Below are 23,471 nucleotides of genomic sequence, written 5' to 3' on the forward strand. Positions count from 1 at the left end.
TAGAGTCTAGTATTTTAAAAGCAGATATACAAAACAAGAGCAGTATACAAACACTTTTGTCACTAATAGATATGCAGTAGGAAAAAATATCCAAATATTAACTCAAGTAAGAGTACAGTTACTTTAAACTAAATATTAAGTAAGTAGTAAAAGTATGGGGACAGAAAACTAGTACTAGGTGTAACTGAGTACTAGGTGTATACAGAAGAAATAATAGTAAATTCTACAGCTTTTGTCTGGTCTTCCTACACCTGGCCCTATAGAGCTTAATCCAGGGACAGAGTGACCTCACCAATCCTCAAACAAAAGCCTTGAAAGCGGTTCACTTTGTGTCAACCCAGTGTCGTGATGGAGGCGAGGAGACTGGACCGCTCGGAGAGAGATTTCTTACAGGCAGAAGATTAGAAGACAGAACTGGCACCTCTTGCACCTCTGGGAACTAAGTACAGGAGCTCACAGTGCAGCAGATGTGTCCTTAATGTCCAAGACAGATCTGAGTAAAAAGAGCTTTGACTGACGCTAGGGAGGGGAGCAAGGACAAGGAAATAATGGTGGATTTTACAAGGCACTTAACAGTAAAAAGCACTTCGCACTGAGTAGAGACCGACAGGTGCAGCATGATAAGAACTTTTTGGTTTGAGCTCCTATCAACACTTTATCAATTATATACATTCTTCTTAAGATATTATGCATTTTTCTGGGTATTTGACACTGATCTATTACATATGTAGATCATTACTTTACATTGTGTTCATTCTAACCCGCAAAGTTGGTCTAAAACGGCTCAATAATAGAAACACAGGGTTGATTGGACCCATCCCTTTAGGAGAGTATTTCACCGTAGCAATCAGCGGGTTTTCATTCACAAGATTTATTGTTGAAAGATCTCAGTCTTCTCCCAATTTGTATTCAACGCAAAGTGTGAACACAGGCTAAGAGGCATTTTAAAGTAATCACAAATAGTACAGAGCAGTAGGAGGAGATAGAGGGTGGGGGAAATGTTCTATGTGCTCAAGCCTCGAATGCAGGACAAAATTATTAAATCCCGCCTAAAAACATACCTCTTCACCCAAGCCTATGACCTCCCCTACCCCTAGCCTCCTCTACCCCATTGCCTACTCTTCTACCCCCTGTTACATCCCCATCATTTTCTTTCTACTTCTTCTGTCTTGTTCATTTTATCTGTATATTAATGTGTATTGTACGTGCTGTCCCCCCCTGTCTGTAAATACCCCCCCTTTTTTGTATGTGTTAAGCGTCTTTGGGTCACTGAAAAGCGCTATATAAATAAAATGTATTATTATTATTATTATTATTATTACTCAAGCATGAATGGATCAATCGAAATACAACTTTGAGTCAACTAATAACTATAACTAGTTCAGTTCTGACTGTGTGGACTTAAAACAGATTTACTATGACACAATCATCCATAGTAACATATGCAGCCTGCCCTGAGGATTGAACCCACAACATCCTTGCTGGGAGGCATTTAAACTAACCAAGCTATACCTTTTTTATTATGTTTTATTTCTATACCACCCATTTTGTGTCACCTGAGATTCTGGAACCAAAAAACCCACATCCTACCTTCAGGTCATGCCCTTAAACTAAATCACGTTATGAAATTGAATGTCCATTTCAATGAGCCTTGTGGATATACAAACGGCCTACAACTGTATAAATTCCCAAACCTGTCCGACCTTCTTTGCTCCCCGTGATTACATTTAGAGCAGGGACCGCCGCCCTCGCCCGACTGTAAGTAGGTTTGGGCTTTCATAAAAAAGGGTGACATGACACACCTCTGGGCCTGATGGAACGTGGCACCCGGGAGTCCGTCTGGGTCGCATCTCGCGCCCACAAAAGGCTGCAGTAGATCCCGTTACACATCATCCTCACCGCGGCTGCACGTCTTTGTCATCGTTGCCTATGAATATTTAATTCCTCTTTCCTCCGCATCAGGCCCACTGCCCCGGCCTCACCCCGGCCTCACCCCCGGCCTCTGTGCCATGATGATCACTGCTGTCCCGGCAAATGCATTACGACCCCCGGGGGTGACTCAGGCCGGCCGCCGCGCCTCTGCAGTGCGACGTGTGGTGTGGGGCAAAATGCAGACAAAGCTACCATTTGACGCAGTGTGTGTTGTCTTGATGGATTTATAGATCTGAATGATTGATGGAGAGGACACGAGTACACTTTATGTACCGTCCCGTAGCCTGTTTTCAAGAAGAGCATCTGGAGTCAAATAAATCATGAGAACAATAATCAATGTATTTCTTTTTCCACTTAAAATCTAATTCATCGCTGGCTTCCTTTTTCTCAGATACATCAACTGTTTTCATTCAGATCCATCTCTGGAATTAAACTTGTTTCAAAAGAGAAAACCCAAGAACAATCTCTCACAGCTCTGCTTTATTTTCCCCACAGGTTTGGATGAGACTATATCGTCCGCACTATGGTTACTGTAGTTACACTCATATATGTCATAATAATATACTGAACATTAAAGTATGATTTGTTTACCACCAAAGCCTTGTCTATTAATGGGAGACACTGCCCCAGGGACACTTGTCTCAAGCCCTTCTCTCCATTATTCAGACTTGAGAACAGAACAATATAGACTCTGGTGATAAGCTTCAACCTGCAGGATTCAGGAATGTAAAATGACATGTTACTCACAATCCGCACAGGTTTTGTACATTTCCAAATCCCCTGTGGTTTTCTTTACATTTATGCCGTACTGGTCGTACTTAGCAGGAAATCAATGCATGATAATGAGGCCTTTAGGGAGGCTTATTATAGCTGAAGTCTCATGTTTTCTTAAAGGTGGGGAAATCAGAGCTTTGCGTCTCATACGCATAATATATAGGTAGAAAGAAGCAAATGTTATAAAACCTCTGACCCTTATGTTCTGTTCTAGTTTTGCAGACACTCTAAGGTTGTTCACGCTCAAGCATCGCATTAAATATAGAGAAAAGACAAACGGTCGCATTATTCTGTCTGTTCTTTTAGTAAAAGAGAAACAGGTTGTGTATTTGTAAAAAAAAAAAAATAGTTATGTCAAATTAATAGCATTTTGTATGTAGTTGATTAAATACATTTGATTCTAAGTGGCATTGAGTCTGTGTTGACGCTGCACTGCCCCCTAGAGGCAAACTATTAAAGACAATAGAAATTCTCTCAACGTTTTATTCATTTTAAAATATGAATAGAATCTGACCAAAAAGCAATCACTTCACTCCCCAACCCCAACGCAGCTCAAATAGGGTTTATTTTAGTCAATAACTATAATCTCAAGTCAATAATCCGTGTCGGCCTCATCTCACTTGGAAAATCTGCCACAAATGAGAACACATGAATTTAATACAAAAAGTAATTGGTTTCATTCATTTCACAGTGCCATTCTTCTTTCAGGGATAAAACAATGAAACCAATTATATTTCTGCTTTGTCAATTAGTTACAACAAAGCTAATCATTCTGCATTAAAACAGCTCAAGACACACTCAAATATACACACATATACAAACGAGACGTTTTCCAAAAAGTTAGCAAAAATGAATTAGAAAATTAATAAATTAGTAGTTTGTCCTATCTGTACAGTACGACGCAAATGTAAGAATGAAAAGTCAAAGCTAATGATGAAGGCTGTGTAATAAATATGGACATCTTGGTTCATTTTTCTCATGTTAAAGTAAATTTGACAAATTATCAGGAACAATTACAAACACAACCCCTTTAGCTGATTTAAAACCTTTGCACACAGTACTGTACATCTACCTCATTTGCCCCATAAACTTAAAAATTTACTCACACAACAATGTCCAAATTTGCTTTCATTTACTTTCCCGAGTTAAACAGGAATAGTGATACTTAGCCTACCTTCTGTGACATCCCATAACAGTTTATGTCCAACAAGTGGAGTGCAGTATAGGAACAAGGGGCTATTTCACAGAAAACATGGGCATAATTCACCTCGGATAACAGAACATTTCAATCACTTTTGTGACTGAATATGAAATGGTGACTTGCTGATGGATGTTAAGACTAGTGAGGAATCAACAAGCGCTTTCATGAATATATTTGACTGAGATGGCTCATAAAGACTCATATCAACAACAGTCCGAACAGAAAGGTTTGGCTGATTCAAAATGTTGAAAGCTTCATAAAAGGACCTAAACCTAATGTGAGCAAGAGGCCCTATTTTAGCCCAGCAAGTTCATCATCACCCATCAACGACAGTGAAATGGATAAGTCTGTTGGCGTGTATTGAGGTTGATTTGGTCGTAATCATGTGCGTCTGGCTTTTGGTCTTTTGGCCTGCCGTTTGGCCTCGTCCAGGACGGCGCTGTCTGCACTGGTCTGGCTCATGCTCCGCACTCCCTGAATGCGGTTCACCAGCTGCAGCAGGAGAGGGATGACCTGAGTCAAAAGTAAGGGAAAGTTATTGAATGCAATTATTACTGTGTTTTCCTCAAATATATGATATTTTTTTTTACTGAGAAATGCTAAGTAAAAAGTACCCTTTCATGATTATATGCAGCCAAGAGGAGTAGCAAAGTCAGAGGTAGAGCGATGTAGGAGCCTTGGGCAACGTCTTGGTCAGGCACTTTGCGCTGCAGCAGAAAGAAACACGTTAAGAACATGTGATTTCATCTTACAAGCTTTGCTTTACTATACTCCTCCATGTATGACGTACAGTGGGGTTGAAGGTGAGGGTGATGTGCTTGTGGTACCCAGAGGAGGTGAAGGACACCTGGGGCAGTGTAAAGTCGTACTGGGAGCGTGACAGTGTAGAGTACAGCATCAGCACGTAGTTCTGCAGGCGAAAGTACACAAGTGAGAACAGATTCAACAACACTAAAAATACAGCCCCATCTGAAGTTTACCTCTCCATCTACGTCCAGAGGAGGGAAATGGAAGAAGAGAGACTGTCCCAAAGAGACACTGTTGATTGGATTATCCAAATTGTCGCTCTTGTACAGTTTTACCTTGATAGAAGAAGACATTTTATGAACTGATAAACACCAATGAATATGTTAAAAACTCCATTTGTTTTACCGAAAGTGTGGGGAGATGTTCAGGAGACGTGATTATATTTCCACTGAGGTCAAAGTGATTGATTTGTCTGAAGGCAATGATGTTGACCCCTTCAATGTCACTGATGCCGACCTGAGTGGAAAGCAAAGTTTTAAGGCTAAAAGGGAGCAATGCTCCAGGTCACATAATAACAGGGAATTAAGTGGAATTAAGGCATTTTTCAGACGCACAGAAAAGATTAGGGGACTGCATTTTTCTGACGAGGCAAACTGTGAAGTGAGAGGTTAAACCTTGCAACGGGATTATCTGTGCTTTTGTTCTGTGTATGAAAGAAACTCATGTGATAAGGCTGTTGATAAGTCATAATCACAGGGCTCACACAGTCACTATAACAATTCAATGACAAAAGCTCCCCATGTCTCTCTCTGAGGGATTTAACCCTCAGAGAGAGACATGGGGACAATAAAGGAATATCTTATCTTATCTTATCTTAACCACTCTGCACAGCCGAGCATTATACAAAGAATAACCTTTACAAATACAAGGACAATGAATGTTTCATTTGAAGCCTATGGTGTTCATTTATGCTCTTTGAAGAGAAAATATTAACTTTGTTTTCAACAAAAGAAACTTCTAATATTATTTACCTCAATTGCTCTGTGCTGAGGCAGTGCTCTCTCAATGTGGCTGTTGCCTTCTGCTCGTAACTGGATGAGATACTTGCAGCTCGGCTAAGAATGAAGAGGACAGTTTAAGTTCATGCAGGCCCAGAGCTTTTCCCTTGGATTCATATTTAAACATGAACACAACTAATAAACTCTTTATGTAAATATAAAGTCTATCTCCTCACCAGCAGCCCCCGGAGTCTGAAGCGGCCCTCTTCATCAGTGACCGTGTCTTCACTGTAGAGGCTGCAGTCGCCCTGTCCCACCGCCTCCACTGCCACGTCCCGCTCTGCATCTCCACTCAAAGACAGCACCGCCCCATAACAGCTGTCGGCACAACAGTATTGTATGTAAAAAGGGTTCAAAGCCTTTGAATTAAGGTACGTTATTTGGGTGAATATTTCAAGCTAATAGCAATGCTGCAATAAAGGCTTTTTAACTTTTTCATAAATTAACAGAGTGCCTAGTTTTTCTTGTCTTTGGGAATACTCGGCACATATCTCTACATATATTTAGTGACAATTTTATACCCAAACAGACAACTGTGTTTTTGTTCATTAGTTATTTACCTGTAAGCAGTCTTAACGCCGAGGATATCAATGCTGAGGTTTTGACCTTCTTCTACCGTGATCATCTGAGAAGCTGGTTCAAATCGAAACTCTTTCATCATGGGTTTGAAGTAGTACTGACCAGGACTCTATTGACAAGAACAATAATATATATATATATAAATATATATATATATATATATATAAATATATATATATATATATATATAAATATATATATATATATATATATATATATATAAATATATATATATATATATTAATATATATATATATTAATATATATATATATTAATATATATATATATATATATTAATATATATATATATTAATATATATATATATTAATATATATATATATTAATATATATATATATTAATATATATATATATATTAATATATATATATATATTAATATATATATATATATATATATATATATATATATATATATATATATATATATATATATATATATATATATATATATATATATATATATATATATATATATATATATATATATATATATATATATATATATATATATATATATATATATATATATATATATATATATATATATATATATATATATATATATATATATATATATATATATATATAGTAAATATGCAGCAACAGCAACCATCTGCAGAGGTCACAGGGTCCTACCAGGTTATTAAAGGTCAGGAGGCCGGTGTCCTGGGTCAATAGATTTGACCGAAACTGCCCTCCACTCAGAGACAGGAGGACGCCAGACAAGGGCACACCGTCCTCTGACTGGATCTAGAAAAAAACACGTATAACATAATAAAGCAAAAGTTTTCAGCAAACATTTAAAAAGTCAGTAGTTTAAAGTGCAGGAAACAAAGACACACAAAGTGCTTTCCTTATATCAATGTGTCAAAAGGAAAACTAACACCAACATTACCGTTGTCAAGATGCGGTTGCTTACAAGCCCTTTTAACAAAGAAAGAACAAAGCGAACAATAAACAGCACAATGACAAAACCAAAATGGGCTATTTTTCATTAGAGAGGCACTGTTCTTTTAATTTATGTTTATAAAAATGTAAAGAAGGGGCCATCGAGAGCTTTTATTGTGTCGAGTCACATTATTCAATCAAAAAGGGCAGTGCAAACAAAGGATAATAATTATGAGGAACTGAAAGCATCCATTGTAGAAGAAATGTGTGTATGTTAAAATGATGTTAAGTGTATTGAATTAAAAAGCACATGTACCTTAAAGGTGACTCCTGCCAGAGCAAACGCCTTAAAGTCCCCCTGGGTCCCATCCACAGGACTCAGGACGAAGCCCTCTTTACTGGCGGTAATGTCATACTGACGGTCACTGTGCAGCGGGCCCACACTGGAACAACACATGCCATTTCACTTTAGGAGGGATAATACCGACACGGCAACATATCGTAACAAACGTTTGGGCAATAAGTGCATTTCAACTTTCGCTTAAAAGCTTTATGGATAAAGTAAAATAGTCCATGACTGCAGGTTTTTGACAGATACTGTGTAATAGAGAAGCTGAACGATCCTCAGAAAAGACTGCACTACTACTGCATGTAACACAAACCTGTACGCTCCGTTCTCATTGGTCGCTACAGTGATCAAAGGCTGAGTGGTTCCTCTTTCAGTGATAGAAATCTCAACTCCCTGTAGTTCAGGTGACACTTTGCCTTCCAGGAAGAGCCCTGCCCGACCCGCGATGTCCACCAAGCGACCTGGACATGACTCTGGACAAACAACAGGTCAAGTGTCGATAACAAAAGGGAAAAGCGTTGTTCATAGTAACTTATGATCAGAACATTCTACTCCACACTTATGTCTACTATGAAATTATATCAATTATACATTTCTCAATATACACAAACTATAATTTACCTCCAGTTATGGTGGCTTCTACCTCTGGGGGGTAGAAGAGCAGCTCCTTTGAAGATGGAGTCACTGTAATTTTCTCTCCCGCCCTTTAAAGCAAACAGAACAGTTTTACTATCAGGAAGCTTCATTTCTTTAAACACTTTCAAGTAAAAGGTAGGCGAACCAACCTGGCCCAGTACGAGAACTCATAGTGGAACGGCCCCGTTAGTTCGTCTGCCTTCTCCTGTATGGGTTGGCTGTCGTCTTTGGCCCCGCTCTCCTCCTCAGCTGCTCGGCGCTCTCGCTCCTGACGACGCAGCTGAATCTCCTGCAGTTGTTGCTCTAGTCTCTGCTCCTCCAGACTGCGCAGGGGGCCCAGCACAAGGGCGGGCTCACTCTCTATAGACGACCTGTCAAACACAACAGCACAACAAGTGTTTATAGAAGCACCAAGGGGATTTCAGTTAAGAGTGGGCAATATTGACAAAAATCTAATTGTTCACATAGTCTACATAATAATATTCAGGTGATAATTTGACAAGGCATCGGGAACGTGCTAAAATGTGGTAGAGGTTCATGTCAAGTACAAAACGTGACTATTAAACTCTTTTTGCATGAAATTTATGAATGCCATATTTGATTCTATAGACGTTGCTATAATTATTATTTTATGTTGCACCCTAATGCCGAGACAAGTTCCTATGCTTGCGAACAGTGTTCAATGACAAAAGCAATAAACCTTTTCTGATTCTGATTTTCGAATTTCGAATTAAAAGGCGTAATGGAAGATTTTTCGCCGATTTGAGAACTCAAGCGGAAGTGCGCATGCGCACTCCCCCGTGCGGACTGACACAAAACACACGTGCGTTTGGATATTAGCGCGACGGATCGCATCGTATCACTCGTCTCCCGTAGATTTTCGTCTCTTCTGAGACAGCTCGAACTGTCTTTCTCTGTCTTAATTTTGTCCCGTACACTGAGGGAACTATATTATGATAGATCCATGCGCTTAGACACGCGGAAACGTGCTGCTCTCCTGGGAACGAGGAACGAGGCTGCAGGTGAGCGGTAGGTGCATTCTATGATTGATACGTGGCAGGACTAATCGGCAGTCCACGCCACGAGGAAATGAGACTCAAATTTGGGCCAAAAAAAATCGTCCATTTCACCTTTAACTTATATAACTATAACTTAAAATAATAACTTAATATAATATCGATATTGCAGCAATATGGCATCCTACAATCACTTCAAATACCGTGCAACCATTCCTTGGAGAAAAGTGTCATATAAACGTGCAGATCATGACATTCAATAAGGCCAACGGTCATAATGATTTATTCATGATCAGACAACTATGGTACATTCTTTCTAGCGAAACCATCTCAAATGTACTTGACATAAACGTAACCATAATGAAGTAAGTTTTGATGTTGTTTCTATGTGGTGTGTGCTCTTACTTGATGGTCACAGTGACATCCATGAGCTTGTCTGTCGTAATGAGTCCAGTCATGTGATGGCGTACAGCGGTCAGTGTAAGAATGCTGGGAGCCGAGCTGTAAGAGGCAGAAAAAAAAATATGCTTGTAAATCGTAACACAATTATGTCATGACCTAAACGCCTGCTCACACTTACGTATCATATGTGTAGAAGTCCTGCTCAAACTGGTGGCACGAGCGAGGGGTGACTTTGTAAACACCTGGACAAGCCATTTTTAGTTGATTAATTACTTTGCTCCAGTTTTATATTTAGGTAAGCCTGACATAGACCTTTTGGCTCTAGAGCTGTTCTGTAACTATGCACAAGGGAGCGGCGGGTACACTAGCATTATCCTTTACTCTGTATGCAAATCCCCTCTATGTTCAGCTAATGAGGGGTCAGGGAAATGAACCTCACCAGGCTTGGAGAGGCAGAAACGGTTGACTCCTTTAGAGAGGTTGTACACGCCCACGTTCTCGGGTTTAGTCCCATCTTGGAAAAACTCCTGCAATTAAAGTAAAACAATGCTGGTGTCTAGAGCCAAACTGAACAGAAAAAAAACTAAACACTTGTCTTTTGCACTAAAATGAGTAATTACCATAATTACATTTTTTAAGTAAGTCTATAATTTGCATCTCAAAATTGCACACAATCCATCTAATCTAAAACATACAGAAATATAAATGTACTTTAAAAATTATAATTCTGTTTAGTATAAGGTGTACTATTTGCTATTTACATTTATTTCATACCTTAATAAAGGACAGAAGAAAGCCTTTGATACTGACCAGGGTGATGGCGTGTGAGAGAGAGCAGCGCAGGATGTAACCGATCTGTCTGAACTCCACTCCGAGCACGTCCAAGTCCAAAACCTCCACCTCCATGGACTTGTGTTTCCAGCACCACTCCTCATGGGCAATACCCACTGAATGAGAACAACAGGGAACATAACGGTATAATTACAATATCTCAAAAGACTGTATAACTGTGTAAGAGTCTGAAACATCTTGGAAGGCAAACTCAGACAGACAGATTGTGTGAATTCGACTGTTTAGAAAGAGCGTAGCAGCGACAGCAGGCATTGAAACGCTGGCTAAACAATGTGCGTTTCCTTTAACTAATTACAGTAAAAATCTGGAAAGCGGTAAAGAACAATATTGGACATAGATATGAAACATCTGACGATAGAAAAGTCTGATATGGACAAACGGCCCTCTTTTTTTAGTGTCTACAATGAAAAACAATAGTTTACAGAAAGAGCTTGGGCACCTTTATATTTTCCAGGTAGGATATCGTCAAAGGAGAAGCTGAGAATTTCACTGCTGCCTGAAAGAGCCACACTCCTCCTCTCCCCCTGACGACTAACTGGCTGTAGGGTTACTGCAAGGTCATCACAGAAAGCTGGAGGTCATGTAAAAATAAAAATAGAACATTATTGGCTGTAATGCTAACATCAAGCAGCACTACACACTGCGCATTGCATTTTCATATTGTGCAGCAGCTATTAATTTTACCTAAACAGTAGACCTTTCCAGAGACAGAGGCCATGAATTGTGTGAACAGCAGGTCTGTGAGCGGCCGGTCCACCAGGGAGACCTCCAGGGCCTGAGGCTGCAGAGCAAGTCCGGCTTTCACCTCTGCTTCTGGGAGTGACACCTGAGTGCAGAGTGGAAATATGAATTATGTAAATGTCCTGTTACATGGTGTATTCTCGTGGATTTGAATCTGAGTCAGTCTGGCTCCTACATGAACAATATAGTCTCCAGGTTTGGCCTGAAAGCAGAAGCCCCCTTGAGGGTCAGAGTCGACGGTGCGGCTGCCCCGGTCTTGACCTTGTTGTGTCAGAGTGACCTTATAGCGACCTTGTTGCTTCATGCCCTCAGGGAGACGACTGATTGAAATTTGACCACAAACGCTAAATCTGGAGAGAAAAAAGATATGCATGAGCAAAACAGATACTTGGATGTTTATAGATTAACAGATGAGCATACCCTGCAGTGATGATGTCAGGAAGCTGAGGTGTGTTTGGGGCAATCTTCACCGTGATTGGCTCAAAGTACATGAGCTCCTTGTTAACACGAATAGTGTAGGTACCAGCTGTCATGTTCTCCAGGCGGAAAGAACCATCATCCTTTGACATGACTGAAAGCCAACGCAAACTTTATAAACTTCCTGTTAATCCGTTTGAATCTAATGATTGAAAAAAACAGACCTTTAATTTGGTTGTTGAGGGACACCGTAGCATCGGTTACACCTTCCCCAGCGACACTGTTAAGGACTCGCCCGGTCACAGAGAAGCCCATCACACGGAAGATGGGCTTTTCAACACAGAATACATTTCATTTGATTTGCAAAAGACAAGTGAAAATAAACAGTGTCAGTAATGCAAATTTACCTCTAGCTTCAAACTGTTATGCTCAACTTTGAAATTCAGTTTTGAAGGAGCAACGTCAAAGGTAATCCTTTCTCCTCTGTAGAAAGGCACCTTAAAAACAGCACACACACACGATGCATAACACATGCTAAAAAGTGCATCAGAATCAGTCATATTATACTTTTAAAGCAGCATACCACAGTGTAGTCTCCGCTGGCCAGTGAGGGGAAAGTGAAGGTGCCATCTTCCTTTGACAAAGCACTGCACAGATAAACGAGTGAACTGTCCCCAGACTCTGCCCCGGCCACTGGTGACATGTTACAACCACTGATGTCCTACAAGAATACATAACTTAGCAAAAGATACAAATATCATTCTCCTACAAAATCAATGATTAAAAGACAAAAACGTTTGTAATAGGCAAACTACTAGAAGAATATTTAAAGCATAGCAAAACTGGACCAATGCCTCATTTTATCATCATTTATTGCCAGGTTTTGTGTTTAATTTGCACATTGAACAGCTTTGTAACAATGTCAAATATCTGTATAAAACCTTTTGGATGGAGCTGTGAATTAGATTCTGTGGCTAAAAATATAAAATACCTCTTTCTTGACAGTGGCTGAGTAGAGCAGGAAGGTGACCTCTTTCATGGGCTCTCCATCACTGCGGACCTCCCCCGAGACGTCGTACCCTCCCACCACCAGAGGGGCGGCGGCTGGTGCGTTGGCATTGGAAACGTGCACTGATGCTGTACTCTGAAAAGCAGCAAAGGCCAGCTCAGGTTTAGCACTGTTGGCTGTCAGTCTATGTTTGATTACAGCGGGGGAAACATTAGTTATAAAGCTACCAAGTGACAGGGAGTGTTTGCTGCAAGTTTAATAAGTAAATGATTGACTTTTAAGTAAAAGAGAAAAATGGTCCTCAGAGATTTATCATTTTCAAATCATGTAATTTTGACACAGATTACAGAAAATGCAGTTAAGAAGATGAAAGTTATAACATTTTTACTTGCGAACACAAAGCATGTAATTTACTTGAACAGCACTGGAGTAGTCCAAGATAGCATTATTCCCTTAAAATAATATATTAAAACATACAGACTTCTCCTCAGTAATATTGTGGGAAGGTAGATGCTAATGTAAATATGCCTTTTTACTCTTAAAAAGCTCAATTAAATTAATCTAAATTTGTTTGCTGTGTTGATAAAGAGAAAGGACCAAAGTCAGATCCCAGTTTATAATTTACTTTATTTTTATGGATTTGTTCTGGTCCGAAGGCTTTATCCAACCACCACAGCATGAAACGAGGGCGAGAGAGGGTAGACTTTATGCAAATGGTCAAAGGTTAAAATCAAACCCATGATGCTGCGGTGGCAACAACAACAACAACCCATGTGCAACTCTCCTATCCACTGCACCACAGGCTAAAAACCCATTCATTATTTTTGCTGCAACAGAACATTAAATACACAAATTAACTAGCAGCAAATTTATTTCAAAACCCACCTGGTCAAGGGTCCATGACGGGTGTGAAGCTGTGATGTCATAGCTTCCAGGTAGTACTTTGAAAAAGGTATATCTGCAAAAATAAAATATTATTAATAAATTATGAGAAAATGGCTTAAAGCATTAGCAGAAAGTGGCCGCTTACTTTCCCCCGGGCTGTGTGACGACACTCTGAAGCTTGTCTCCAGTTGATGCCGTGGACAGAGTGACCTCCACAGCCGCTGGACCGAGGAGATGTCCCTTACTCAAAACCTAATCATATATAAAAGGTAGTAGAATATAGGTGTAAATAACAGGTTAATAATACTAATGACTTGATGTAAAATATGTCAGTAGCTCACCGATCCTGACACGGAGAAACCTGTAAAAACAAAGTTGATGTCTTCTTCTTTGGTGCAGATGTCATTCACACCATCTATGTGAAGGTCCACAGCAGTGGGCTCTGAAGAAAGGACAAAAAAAAAAAAAATACATTAGTAGGTAAACAGTATTTCATATGTTCAGACTTCACTTCACTCAATGTAATAACATTTGGGATTTTACCAAAGCTCCACCCAAGAGGAGGTTCAATCTTCAAAACAAAATCCCCCTGTGTTGAATAGAAACAGAACATTTATTTATGGGAAATAAATACTTTGAAATCTATATAACTATGAGTGATAACGTTTACCTTATCATAGAGGGGGATCATGAAGTAGCCATTGATAGGGGCACAATCGGTTTGATATTTCAAGGACCCTTGTTTTGTGTATAGTTTTATCTGTGAATGAAAACAGTGTGGTAATGTAAGTTGTACGATGTCCAATCACTGCCAGACGGACTTCTTTACTTCATTTTTGCTAAGTGGGCACCTAGTTAATCCTAAAGCCCCTGAGAACGAAGAGAGGGATTAGTCCCGGGGGGAGTCGGGCCCATCCTGGCCTGTCTCATGCTGACCCTTCACATTTTAACACGCTATTTATTCTACGGCTTATTTTCATTCATTATATCATTACAAATAAACTTCCACTTAACAAATAGTAAAACACGTGACATGTTTAAATATGACAAATGGCTATAATTTAGAGCAACTTTCGTTAGTAAAAACAAATCCTTCTGCGGTTACTTCATTCAAACTATCATCATTAGTCTTTGACAGACCTCGGAACTAGCACTTAGCATTTAGCTAGCTCCGGGACATTTGCACCCTCACCTCGATCAGGGAATAGTTGATCTCAACGTCGGATTTCACAAACCCTCCACATGCAACCACAATGTCATCAGAGGAAGCGGTTAAAAACTGAGAATATATAATGCCAAATAAGATCCAAAGGGACCCCATATCAGCGCGGATTGTAATTCTGAACATTTTGGCCGAGGTCTCGAGCTCGAGCCGCACGCTGCTTCCGGTTCTGCAGCAGCACAGCGCCCTCTACAGGCTTGAAGGAGGTAAGACATGACGCGGGCCAAAAGCAAGTGTACAAAAGATAAACTCAAACTAAATGGATACAAAATCAGAATATGACACACGATTAACAAAACTTTACATTAATAAGCAAGCATCCAGCAGGGCTTTGTGATCACTGTTGTGATAAATGATGGGATGCTTGACTGATTCTACTTCATTACAACTACATAGATAAGTGTATTATCAATGAGTTGAGAAACCAGGGGCAAGTCAATCTACAAAACATACGGAAAGGTGTTAAGCAGAAGTCAATCCTAATTAATGGATTTTCTCTTATGGTAATTAGAAATCTCTGGTTCATATTCTAACACAGTAGGATGCACCTGATATGATGAGTGTCATTCGCCAATAAACAAAAAAAGAAGAAGAATTTGATGCAATTTATCTAGTTTGAAGAGTACCATAGATGCCCCTGTTATATAAAAACACAAACAATAAATCATACTGTCACAAAATAATACTTACAGTATAAAATATACTAAAACCACACAAAATTGAACAGTTAAAATAGTAATACTACAAAATAAAAATAAAAGAAGAAGTTGTATTGTCAATACAGAAAAGTGCACAGGTAGTGTTTTTGTCAGTAGTGAATAAGTCAAATCCTTCTCAGAAGGAAGATGTTGAACACAGTAATTATTTTTGGTTATAAATCTAATATGAAACATTTGGATTGCCATCACAGCAGGCCAGTACTTGGGCCATAGTCTATAATGGGTAGGAAACCTTTCGTGCTTCTATTTCTTTACACGTGTGTGGAGGAGTCGGGAGGAGAATGTGCCAGGAAAACTCCTTCATTGAAGTTATTAGAGAAGCTGGTGTGGTAGCTGGGGCTCCTGGTCACGCGAGGCTGAGCACTGGGTCCAGGAGATTTGATGTGTGGAGACCGCTGAGCCTGGCATAGTTTCTTTATCAAGAAGCGCTTGTCTTGTCCCTCCTGGAAACACAGTTCAACATTTTGTTTTGTTTAGGTTGACAGACTGTTGGCTTGTTCTCTGTATTTACCCATACTTATTTTTCAACCTACCATTACTAACTGGTCTCTCAATTGATTGATGACTCTCTTGTATGCTCCAGCCAGTGCAATAACATAGAACATCGCCAAACTATATAAATATTAGATATTAGTTAATAGTAGATAACATTAAACAATTAACTCTCCATGATAAAACATACCAAGTAAAAACAAAAAGACACACAGCAAAGGCCTCTGATGTGATTGCAAACACGAGATCTTGAGCTTCCTTTGGCAGTTGGGATATTGAATGTGGAAGAACTTCCCAGGAGGTGTTGTAACTGACAAAAGGTCCACATGCCTGGGAACAATTTATCCTGTGAAAACAATAAGATCAACAAAGTCAAGAAAATATTTCATTTCTACTTTAATAGGTGCATCATTATTATATTACTTACTGTGCTACACTGACTATGACTGGTAGACAGGCCAAAGCAAGGCCTATTAGCAGAACTCCAAGGAAAAAGAAGTTGGAACTTGATGCTCTGAATGGACGAGTGGCCGGGCGGCAGTTGTTCATGAGCGACACCTTAGAAAGAAGTGGAACATCTTATTTCCACACTTTAATAAGGCTAATGAGCATAATGTGACCTGTGGAGAATGAATTCACCTTCTTGAGGTAGAAAATGAAGAAGTATTTTATGGTGCAGATAGCGGGCAACATCGGGCAGTAGAAGGTGCCGATCCAGCAGATTGTCTGACCATAAACAATTTCCAAAACATTTTGAGGGATTGCAAACTCCTGCTGTCCCACCCACTTAGCAAGCCCACAGTCACAGTGCTGCACTATAAGCCTAGATTAGAACAAGAAAGGAAGTTATGAGCATAAATTTAGGATTACATTTCTGTTCATCTGAGCAAAATGTCAACTTACTTTCGAGGAAACTCAACAAAGACAGTGACAGCAAAAATGATGATGAAGTCAAATATGGCAAGTTTGTACATCTCCTGTCCAACACGCGTCTCCCAACACTGAAAGACAAAATAAAACAGATGAAATCTTAATATATTAGTTTCATCCACAGCTAAATGTAATAATGAATAAACTGCACTTATGACTCACAGAATAAAGGACATGGTTATAGCCACAAATGCAGGGATCCTCGTTACACTTAGTGATCTGAGACCAGAGAGAGAATAGCAAAACTCCGATACTGGTCAAACGCATAAAGACACACCTGTAAATAAGAACAGAGTCAACATGAGACAGGATGCCAATCACAACTTCAGACATGAATCATTGTGCGATTCAATAATAACAAGTACCTCATTAGAGTAAAGCGAATCTCGAAGGCCGGCGAATAGTCCTCAAAGTTTATTATTACAGAGAACAGCAGTGGAGTGATGCAGTTGGCCAGTGTTATGACAATTGACGGTAGATATTCATAGATGAGGTCCACAATGAAATTTTCCTGTTTTCAAGTAAAACACAACATCAAAAACACGGTCAGAAAGTCTTTACATTGGTACAAATGTGAAAAATCAAGATACCTTTTTATTATCCATTTGGGCATTCTGGGAGAAGATAGTGGCAATATAAATACTATAGAAGCAGGCTGCGAGTACGCCAATGACAAAAAGGTTCAGTATGAGGCGTATGACGTAAATTCGACATTTCTCTTTTTGGGTGCGAGCTGCAATTTTTTGTTTAATCCTCTCCTCCTCCAAGTCCGTCTGTGGAAATAAAACACACACGATCGGTACTTCAGTTACACTCACTAACAATGCTGTATACATACCTTGAGCTCATAAAGCAGACTGCTCCTCTTCTGCCGGGCAGCATTCTCATTGGTGATACAGAAATCCCATCCAGCAAAGATCTTGTTACAAAAACTTTGAAACCGATCCACATCTCTAACCAGGTTACGCTTAAACCCTGTGGCAGATCTTATAAAATGAAACACACAGACACAGTTATTAGGCATATTTTAACAAAACAATCTGGTTTTATGTTGTGTCATCACCTTTTGACAATCCAGATGAGGCTGAGAATTAGATACGCGATTGTGACCAATAAATAAGCAAGTGGGACATTATATGTGAAATTTGGAAAGATGATTTTATCCACTTTATAAAAACCATAGAAGAGGTAAGTCTGTTCCAAAAAGCCCTGTAAATGTAAGAAGAAGGTCATAAGCTGGTACAAACATTGCATTGAAGAAACATAATGTTAAATGCACTTACTCCTCCAGAGAGCAGATCCGTAATATGCTCATGAAAAATAACAAGGCCTCGACGGGAACTGCTGGGATACTGACTACACACGCTACCTGCAAGAAAGCACCAGGAGACATCAAACCTATTGTAGGAAACTTCTTTATTACTAAGTATGTACTGAGTTCTGACCGTCATTTTGGTTGTAGGTTTTGTTTCCTGAAGTGTGCGGGATGATGACAATGGGCAGTATGACAAAGCCAAACATGATCAAAAAAATGATGAAGTTGAGCAGGACCAGAAAACGGAGAAATGAAAAGTAGGACAAGATTCCAGTTCCAAACATCCCTAAAATATGAAGTAGACCAGAACGGAGTGAAACATGTAAAAGGACAACTATAGCCTCAGTCTTGTCTCACCCTCTATAGCATGGATGTCTCCTCTCCAGAGCGTCAGAGAGCTCATCCACTCCAGTGCGTCCTCCCTCAGCCTCCTCAGGTAGCGCCGCATGCTCTCGCTCCACTGGCTCAAGCTGCTCAATTGTCCAGCATCCACCAGGCGCTGAGCTCTAATGACACGCACACGGTGAATATTATTGGACTGTTTTAACCAGCTGTGAATCAAAATAAGGATTACATTTCTTTGCGTTTGTCCTCCATGCACGTGGGCAGCTCTCGGATGGCTCTCTGCTCGTTCTTCTGGCTGTCTTCAGGTCTGTTCACAGTGCTCACAGTCCACTTCCCACTGCTAGAGGAGCCCATCCGCCCTCGAGAGCTGCTTCTGCGCTTGGAGCCATTGGACGAGGACTTCCTGCGGTACAGAAGTGACTGGTAACTGGGGAGCTGGTCCAGCAGCGGGTTACTGGTGACTCTCCCACTGCGTTCCGTGTAAAAGACTGGAAAATACAAAGCAAGACATACATAAACAAATACAATAATAAGCATTAAAGAGTATTTACCTCTCCAAAGTAAATACATTTGCATTCATTACTTATGCAAACACTAAATTAAACTAAATTAAAACAACCAAGATAGAGTAAAGATAGATGGCAACATAATAACTGTAAAAAAAACAATGAGAACAGAAAAACTATAACTTTGGTGGTCTGTTGTGTTGTGTATTATAATAAATCCATGGTTGTGTCTAATGAAGCTAGCCTTGCTAACTTCATGCCAGATCCCAAAAAGTAAGTCTAACAAAGCGAATTCACTTTAAATTTGCTCCAAAAAGAATACACGCATGAATAAGAGCAGGTGCATTACCCGAGTCGACCTCCATCGCCTCTCTTTTGTTGAGTATGTAGACTACAGATCAGTAGTACTGGTCTTCGACAACTGGGAGTTCCTCTCCAGTGTCAGGAGCAAAACAAAGCCACAACTTCCTGAAAAATGGATGAGCCTCAACCGGGACAGTCTGGTCTTCCACCACGCGGGGGCGCTGTTTCTGCACTGCTGCTCCACACCAGATGACAGAGGGACTTTCATGAAAGGATTTTACAAACCCAATGTGCCTCAGGAGGGTGTGTAAACAACATCTTCCTTCTTGCATTAATGTGTTGGATGCTTGTGTAACTACCTAGACCAAAAGACAAACACATTTAGTCCTAAGTTACTAAGCACAAGTCAGAGGGTCAGAAGTGTTGTTGTTTTTAAGCTGTAATTGTCCTGAGTATAACTTGACTGACTCAAGTGGATTTATGTCTCAAATCTCCTTGTGAATGTGTTTGTTGTGTGTTTTAGGGGCTAAATAGAATGTAGTGTTATTGCTGTGAACTCCTGAGAAGCCCCATATGCAGCAGGTGAGGAGTTCTTGTAAAAGTAGAAACTCCTTTATCCTTCCTTCTATTTCCTCATACCATGTAAAGTGTGTTGGTCTTCGTTTCCTGGACCTGGCAGAAACCTAAGCCCAGTATAAATTAATCATTAACAGCCAAAGATGAGGCCTCCATATTAAGTTACACAGCCTCTGGCTCACAATGTAGCTGTCACTCTGCCACAGCCGCTCACCTGAACATGTGATGCGGCTTATGTGGAGGCGAACAACTCTTTACTAAACTTTTTGGTGGCTGCTGAATTATTTTTCTTGGATTAACAACAGATTAAAGCGTTAAGGACGAACCAACTAAAGGTTCTCAAAAATATCTCACAATTTATTATGTCAACTTACACCAACAGAGGATTATTCAACCCTGCTTACCATGACTCTGAAACACTGGAAATTGATAAAAGGTTGGTACTTGTTAATTAATAATATTTTTAAATGTCTGTAAATATTATTAAAAATGTCTGAGATGTATTGCAAGGGGAAATGTAATGTGTAAAACTTACATTTATCAAATAATACTGGTGTTTGGGAAATGTGAAACATAGAGAGAAAGAAAGAAAAATATATTGCATATTTAAAATGAAATACTCACTGTGCTTTGATCAACATTTATGACCTTTTTACAGTCACTGTTCACCTTTTATCTTATTACGGCTATCTTCTCTTCCTTGTACAGGTTCCAATTTCCCACATACCCTAAATATATTTTATTATCATCAAAAAGTCAGTTTGTTACAGTTGTTCAATCCCAACTGGAAACATACTGTAATAAACATCCATATTTGATCAACATGTGACTTTTGTGTGCATTATTGTGCTAGTTCTCCAAGCAGAAGTCGTCACACTAATCCCTATGCCGGAGACTGGAGTGGAGTCCGACCAGACGTTTATCCCACTTCTGAATCGTCCCAGGACGCGGGGCGAGTCCTTTGGGAAGGGCGTCCTGAGCAGAGCTGGGATGGGGGACCAGGATTCCCCATGGACCTTTTGTCAACTCACCCAGTGAACCCGGCAAGGAGCCCTGAACACTGTAAGCAAATCATCTGCTGATTTACACAACATGACCATATTTACCTCTTTTATTACCGCTGTTAACAGGCTAAGCAAACAAAATTAGATCCAAATTGGAGATGAGTTGTAAAACCAGCAGCGCGGCACACAAATGCAACTATAGCAGACAGAACCCTTGTGGAGTGTTCGATCTCCTTCACAGTTGTGCTCTTTTTGTTTCCATTTCTGTGTGGTTTTCTTTATCATCTAACGTTACAGAATGTGTCCTTCTCTAACATTATCCATTTCCTTGGTCAGTATATTTTACAGAAGCTCATTTATCAATATAGTCTGACCTTCTTAGCAATATGACACTGGCCCAGGATTATTTAAACTCATTGTGTGGCAGCAAAGACAGATTTGAAAAGACAAAACCACAGTGTTGAGAGTTCACATCTCTTTAAACTTCTCCTACCTCATGTCTGTATTTACAACTCGCTAGGACTATAATAACTTGGACTTTAACAGCCTAAACTTTGATGAACTGTACAGAAAGACTAAAGCAGAATTGTATTATATTCAACAGAGACAGAACAACTTCAGGTCTAAACCAGAACTAAACAAGTGTTAATCCAGGAATTTCCCTTTAGTGGGACAAATAAAGATGATCCGGTTTCAGGTTTTCTTTATTACATGTCTCTGAATGGTTCTGAATGAAGATATTTGGTTTGGAACAAAAACAAGAAGAAGAACATGATATAAACAACGTACCGGCCACTCAGGCTTATTTTATCTTTAATCCAGCTAAACTATTTGGACAAACCCAAGCAAAACCATTGCAAGAACCAGAATCTCCCAATCAAATCAACAGAAAATCACTTCAACACAATATTTATGCCATCCAAAATGACAATTCCAATTCATGTGCATGTGTGTGATGGTTTGAACATTCATTGAACAAAATAAAGGCCTATTTATTTAAATACCTATATCACTTTAATTATTGTAATAATAATTATCTTTGCGCTTTGGCCCTTTCCAACGTCGTTGCCAGGAAGTAAAACTGTAAACGTCATTCAACTTGTCAAACTAAGAAAAAACTAGGCAAGAAGTTAAACACGATCTTAAATATACTGATGTTTTAACTGTGCGTCCTGGTGAAACGTGCAGTTTAACCCCTGGTCCGGTCCAAAAATTGCAATAATTACGAACATCATCTGTGTTTTTAGTCCACGTCCGTGAAAATGCCCCGTATTTTACCCTCTACATTTCTGCAAACGCAAATGTCTCAGGCTCTTGTGATCGAGCTGTCGAAGCTTTAATCGATTAAAATGTTTCTGATTCCTTTTTAATTAACTCGCCACAGAACCGGACAATCCGATTACCCTTTTGTATTGTCTTCAATGAAAACGTTAAAGATTGACGCAAAACAAACTCGTCCCCCGGAAGTGTCACTCTGTTGTCGTGGCAACAGGGGGCCGAGCTTATTGTTTGGATGCTTTTGGAGCAGAGTTTAGATCGAAGTGCTGTGTCGGTGTGAGTGGACTAAACGAGAGAGGCTCCGGCTGTTCCTTATGAAAGCTGATCTTCATTTTGATCGGGGAAAAACTTAAAATAGTTTTAAAAAGAAGAAACACTGGCAACATGGACGAATTAAAAGGTTTGCATCCTATTTATTTCAGTTATTCTTTCATTCTTTCATTAAACTGCAACACAATTAATTCAACCAGGTCCTGACCAAGACTTGCATGTGCATAAACCAAGACTAAAAATGCCAACTGAACATTTAACTCCAAAGTCTCCAGGATAAGCACACGTATCACTAACATAATCACTCTTTTCTTCCCGTTCTCCTTGTTCAGATCGACTCTTCTCTGTTGCTTAGTGACTTTTCTGCGCATAATGATTAAACTGTGTGTTCCTCTAGATCACAGCTCATTCCAGATCACGACCGAGAGTCACTACGAGCAATCACTGTCCATCCAGATGTCTTCTCTGCCTTCAGGTAGAACATCACCCGCTTTAGACTGAGGCAGAAAAGGGTTTATCACAGCTCAGGGTTATTGTGTTCATGCCGTAAACCTGGCCCACTTCAAAATTGGTTATTGTTACGAGCTTTTAATGCTGTGACTGTCTGTATTATGAGGCATTCAATCAAGTTAATATGCCATTTGACCTTTGTTATCAACTGTGTTTAAGAATGATTAATCTAAAGTGTGTGACGTTATCAAATGGAGGACAAGGAAGTGAGAACCTTTGAGTGGACGGACAGACTTTGTGCGCGTCCATAAGTCAGTTTATTCAGTCACATTATCATTTTGCACAAGGCAGATCTAAAAAAACATTGTTTCTTGCTTTTTTCGTGTTGTCATGATGTTCTGCGAGTTGATAATCCTTTTTATTCAGGTCACAATTGAATGGAAAATAATAATATGGTAATAATAATCCTGAATGATTTCAGAAGCATGAAAAAGTCGTTGTGTTCTCTCAAAGTGGAAGCCTAAATGTGAAGTGCTTTCACGACGTGCAGCCT

The 23,471-nt window shown here is 39.6% G+C and overlaps 3 protein-coding genes across 3 annotated transcripts in view; 1 reads left to right on the plus strand and 2 right to left on the minus strand.

Annotated features, from left to right (window-relative positions):
• Positions 1-3,345: 3,345 nt before the first annotated feature.
• On the minus strand, positions 3,346-14,918 carry nomo (nodal modulator). Its single transcript, XM_072463894.1, has 31 exons — positions 14,701-14,918; positions 14,179-14,268; positions 14,052-14,097; positions 13,850-13,950; positions 13,654-13,760; positions 13,509-13,581; positions 12,606-12,758; positions 12,198-12,335; positions 12,022-12,111; positions 11,839-11,944; positions 11,618-11,768; positions 11,373-11,547; positions 11,141-11,282; positions 10,896-11,027; positions 10,415-10,551; positions 10,044-10,131; positions 9,783-9,846; positions 9,608-9,703; positions 8,336-8,557; positions 8,172-8,254; positions 7,864-8,023; positions 7,518-7,644; positions 6,950-7,063; positions 6,273-6,400; positions 5,889-6,030; positions 5,686-5,769; positions 5,060-5,170; positions 4,888-4,989; positions 4,698-4,817; positions 4,522-4,614; positions 3,346-4,420 (listed from the first exon to the last, which is right to left on the minus strand). Exons 1-31 carry the CDS (start codon positions 14,854-14,856, stop codon positions 4,289-4,291), a joined length of 3,663 nt encoding a protein of 1,220 aa, XP_072319995.1. The 5' UTR covers positions 14,857-14,918; the 3' UTR covers positions 3,346-4,288.
• Positions 14,919-15,317: 399 nt separating this feature from the next.
• Positions 15,318-19,543, minus strand: LOC140378178 (transmembrane channel-like protein 7). Its single transcript, XM_072463895.1, has 16 exons — positions 19,387-19,543; positions 18,761-19,019; positions 18,544-18,692; positions 18,317-18,472; positions 18,155-18,240; positions 17,935-18,080; positions 17,710-17,857; positions 17,462-17,644; positions 17,237-17,382; positions 17,034-17,148; positions 16,845-16,942; positions 16,581-16,764; positions 16,369-16,499; positions 16,132-16,287; positions 15,983-16,061; positions 15,318-15,892 (listed from the first exon to the last, which is right to left on the minus strand). The coding sequence occupies exons 1-16, from the start codon at positions 19,400-19,402 to the stop codon at positions 15,701-15,703; spliced, it is 2,244 nt and encodes a 747-aa protein (XP_072319996.1). The 5' UTR covers positions 19,403-19,543; the 3' UTR covers positions 15,318-15,700.
• Positions 19,544-20,211: 668 nt separating this feature from the next.
• The window catches only part of tmc5 (transmembrane channel like 5), a 14,745-nt gene continuing 11,485 nt past the window's right edge, over positions 20,212-23,471 (plus strand). The window contains exons 1-3 of the mRNA XM_072463461.1: positions 20,212-20,352; positions 20,770-20,978; positions 22,866-22,943. Of these exons, the coding sequence (XP_072319562.1) occupies positions 20,279-20,352; positions 20,770-20,978; positions 22,866-22,943 (361 nt within the window). The 5' untranslated portion in view covers positions 20,212-20,278. The remainder of the gene's footprint in view (positions 20,353-20,769; positions 20,979-22,865; positions 22,944-23,471) is intronic.

The sequence above is a fragment of the Eucyclogobius newberryi genome, unplaced genomic scaffold (assembly GCF_026437365.1).
Source record: "Eucyclogobius newberryi isolate DKJ021-1_F unplaced genomic scaffold, fEucNew1.0.hap1 SCAF_4, whole genome shotgun sequence".
In the NCBI taxonomy this organism is placed as follows: Eukaryota; Metazoa; Chordata; class Actinopteri; order Gobiiformes; family Gobiidae; genus Eucyclogobius; species Eucyclogobius newberryi.

Excerpts from the sequence above, each read along its gene's own strand:
- nomo (XM_072463894.1), bottom strand. The coding sequence starts at position 14,856 with ATGTTCAGAATTACAATCCGCGCTGATATGGGGTCCCTTTGGATCTTA. Across the intron at positions 5,770-5,888 it reads TCAGACTCCGGGGGCTGCTG|CCGAGCTGCAAGTATCTCAT; the intron begins GTGAGGAGATAG and ends CTTCATTCTTAG. Across the intron at positions 5,171-5,685 it reads CTCAGCACAGAGCAATTGAG|GTCGGCATCAGTGACATTGA; the intron begins GTAAATAATATT and ends CTTTCCACTCAG.
- LOC140378178 (XM_072463895.1), bottom strand. Across the intron at positions 16,765-16,844 it reads TTTGTTGAGTTTCCTCGAAA|GCTTATAGTGCAGCACTGTG; the intron begins GTAAGTTGACAT and ends GTTCTAATCTAG. Across the intron at positions 16,288-16,368 it reads GTCATAGTCAGTGTAGCACA|GATAAATTGTTCCCAGGCAT; the intron begins GTAAGTAATATA and ends TTGTTTTCACAG.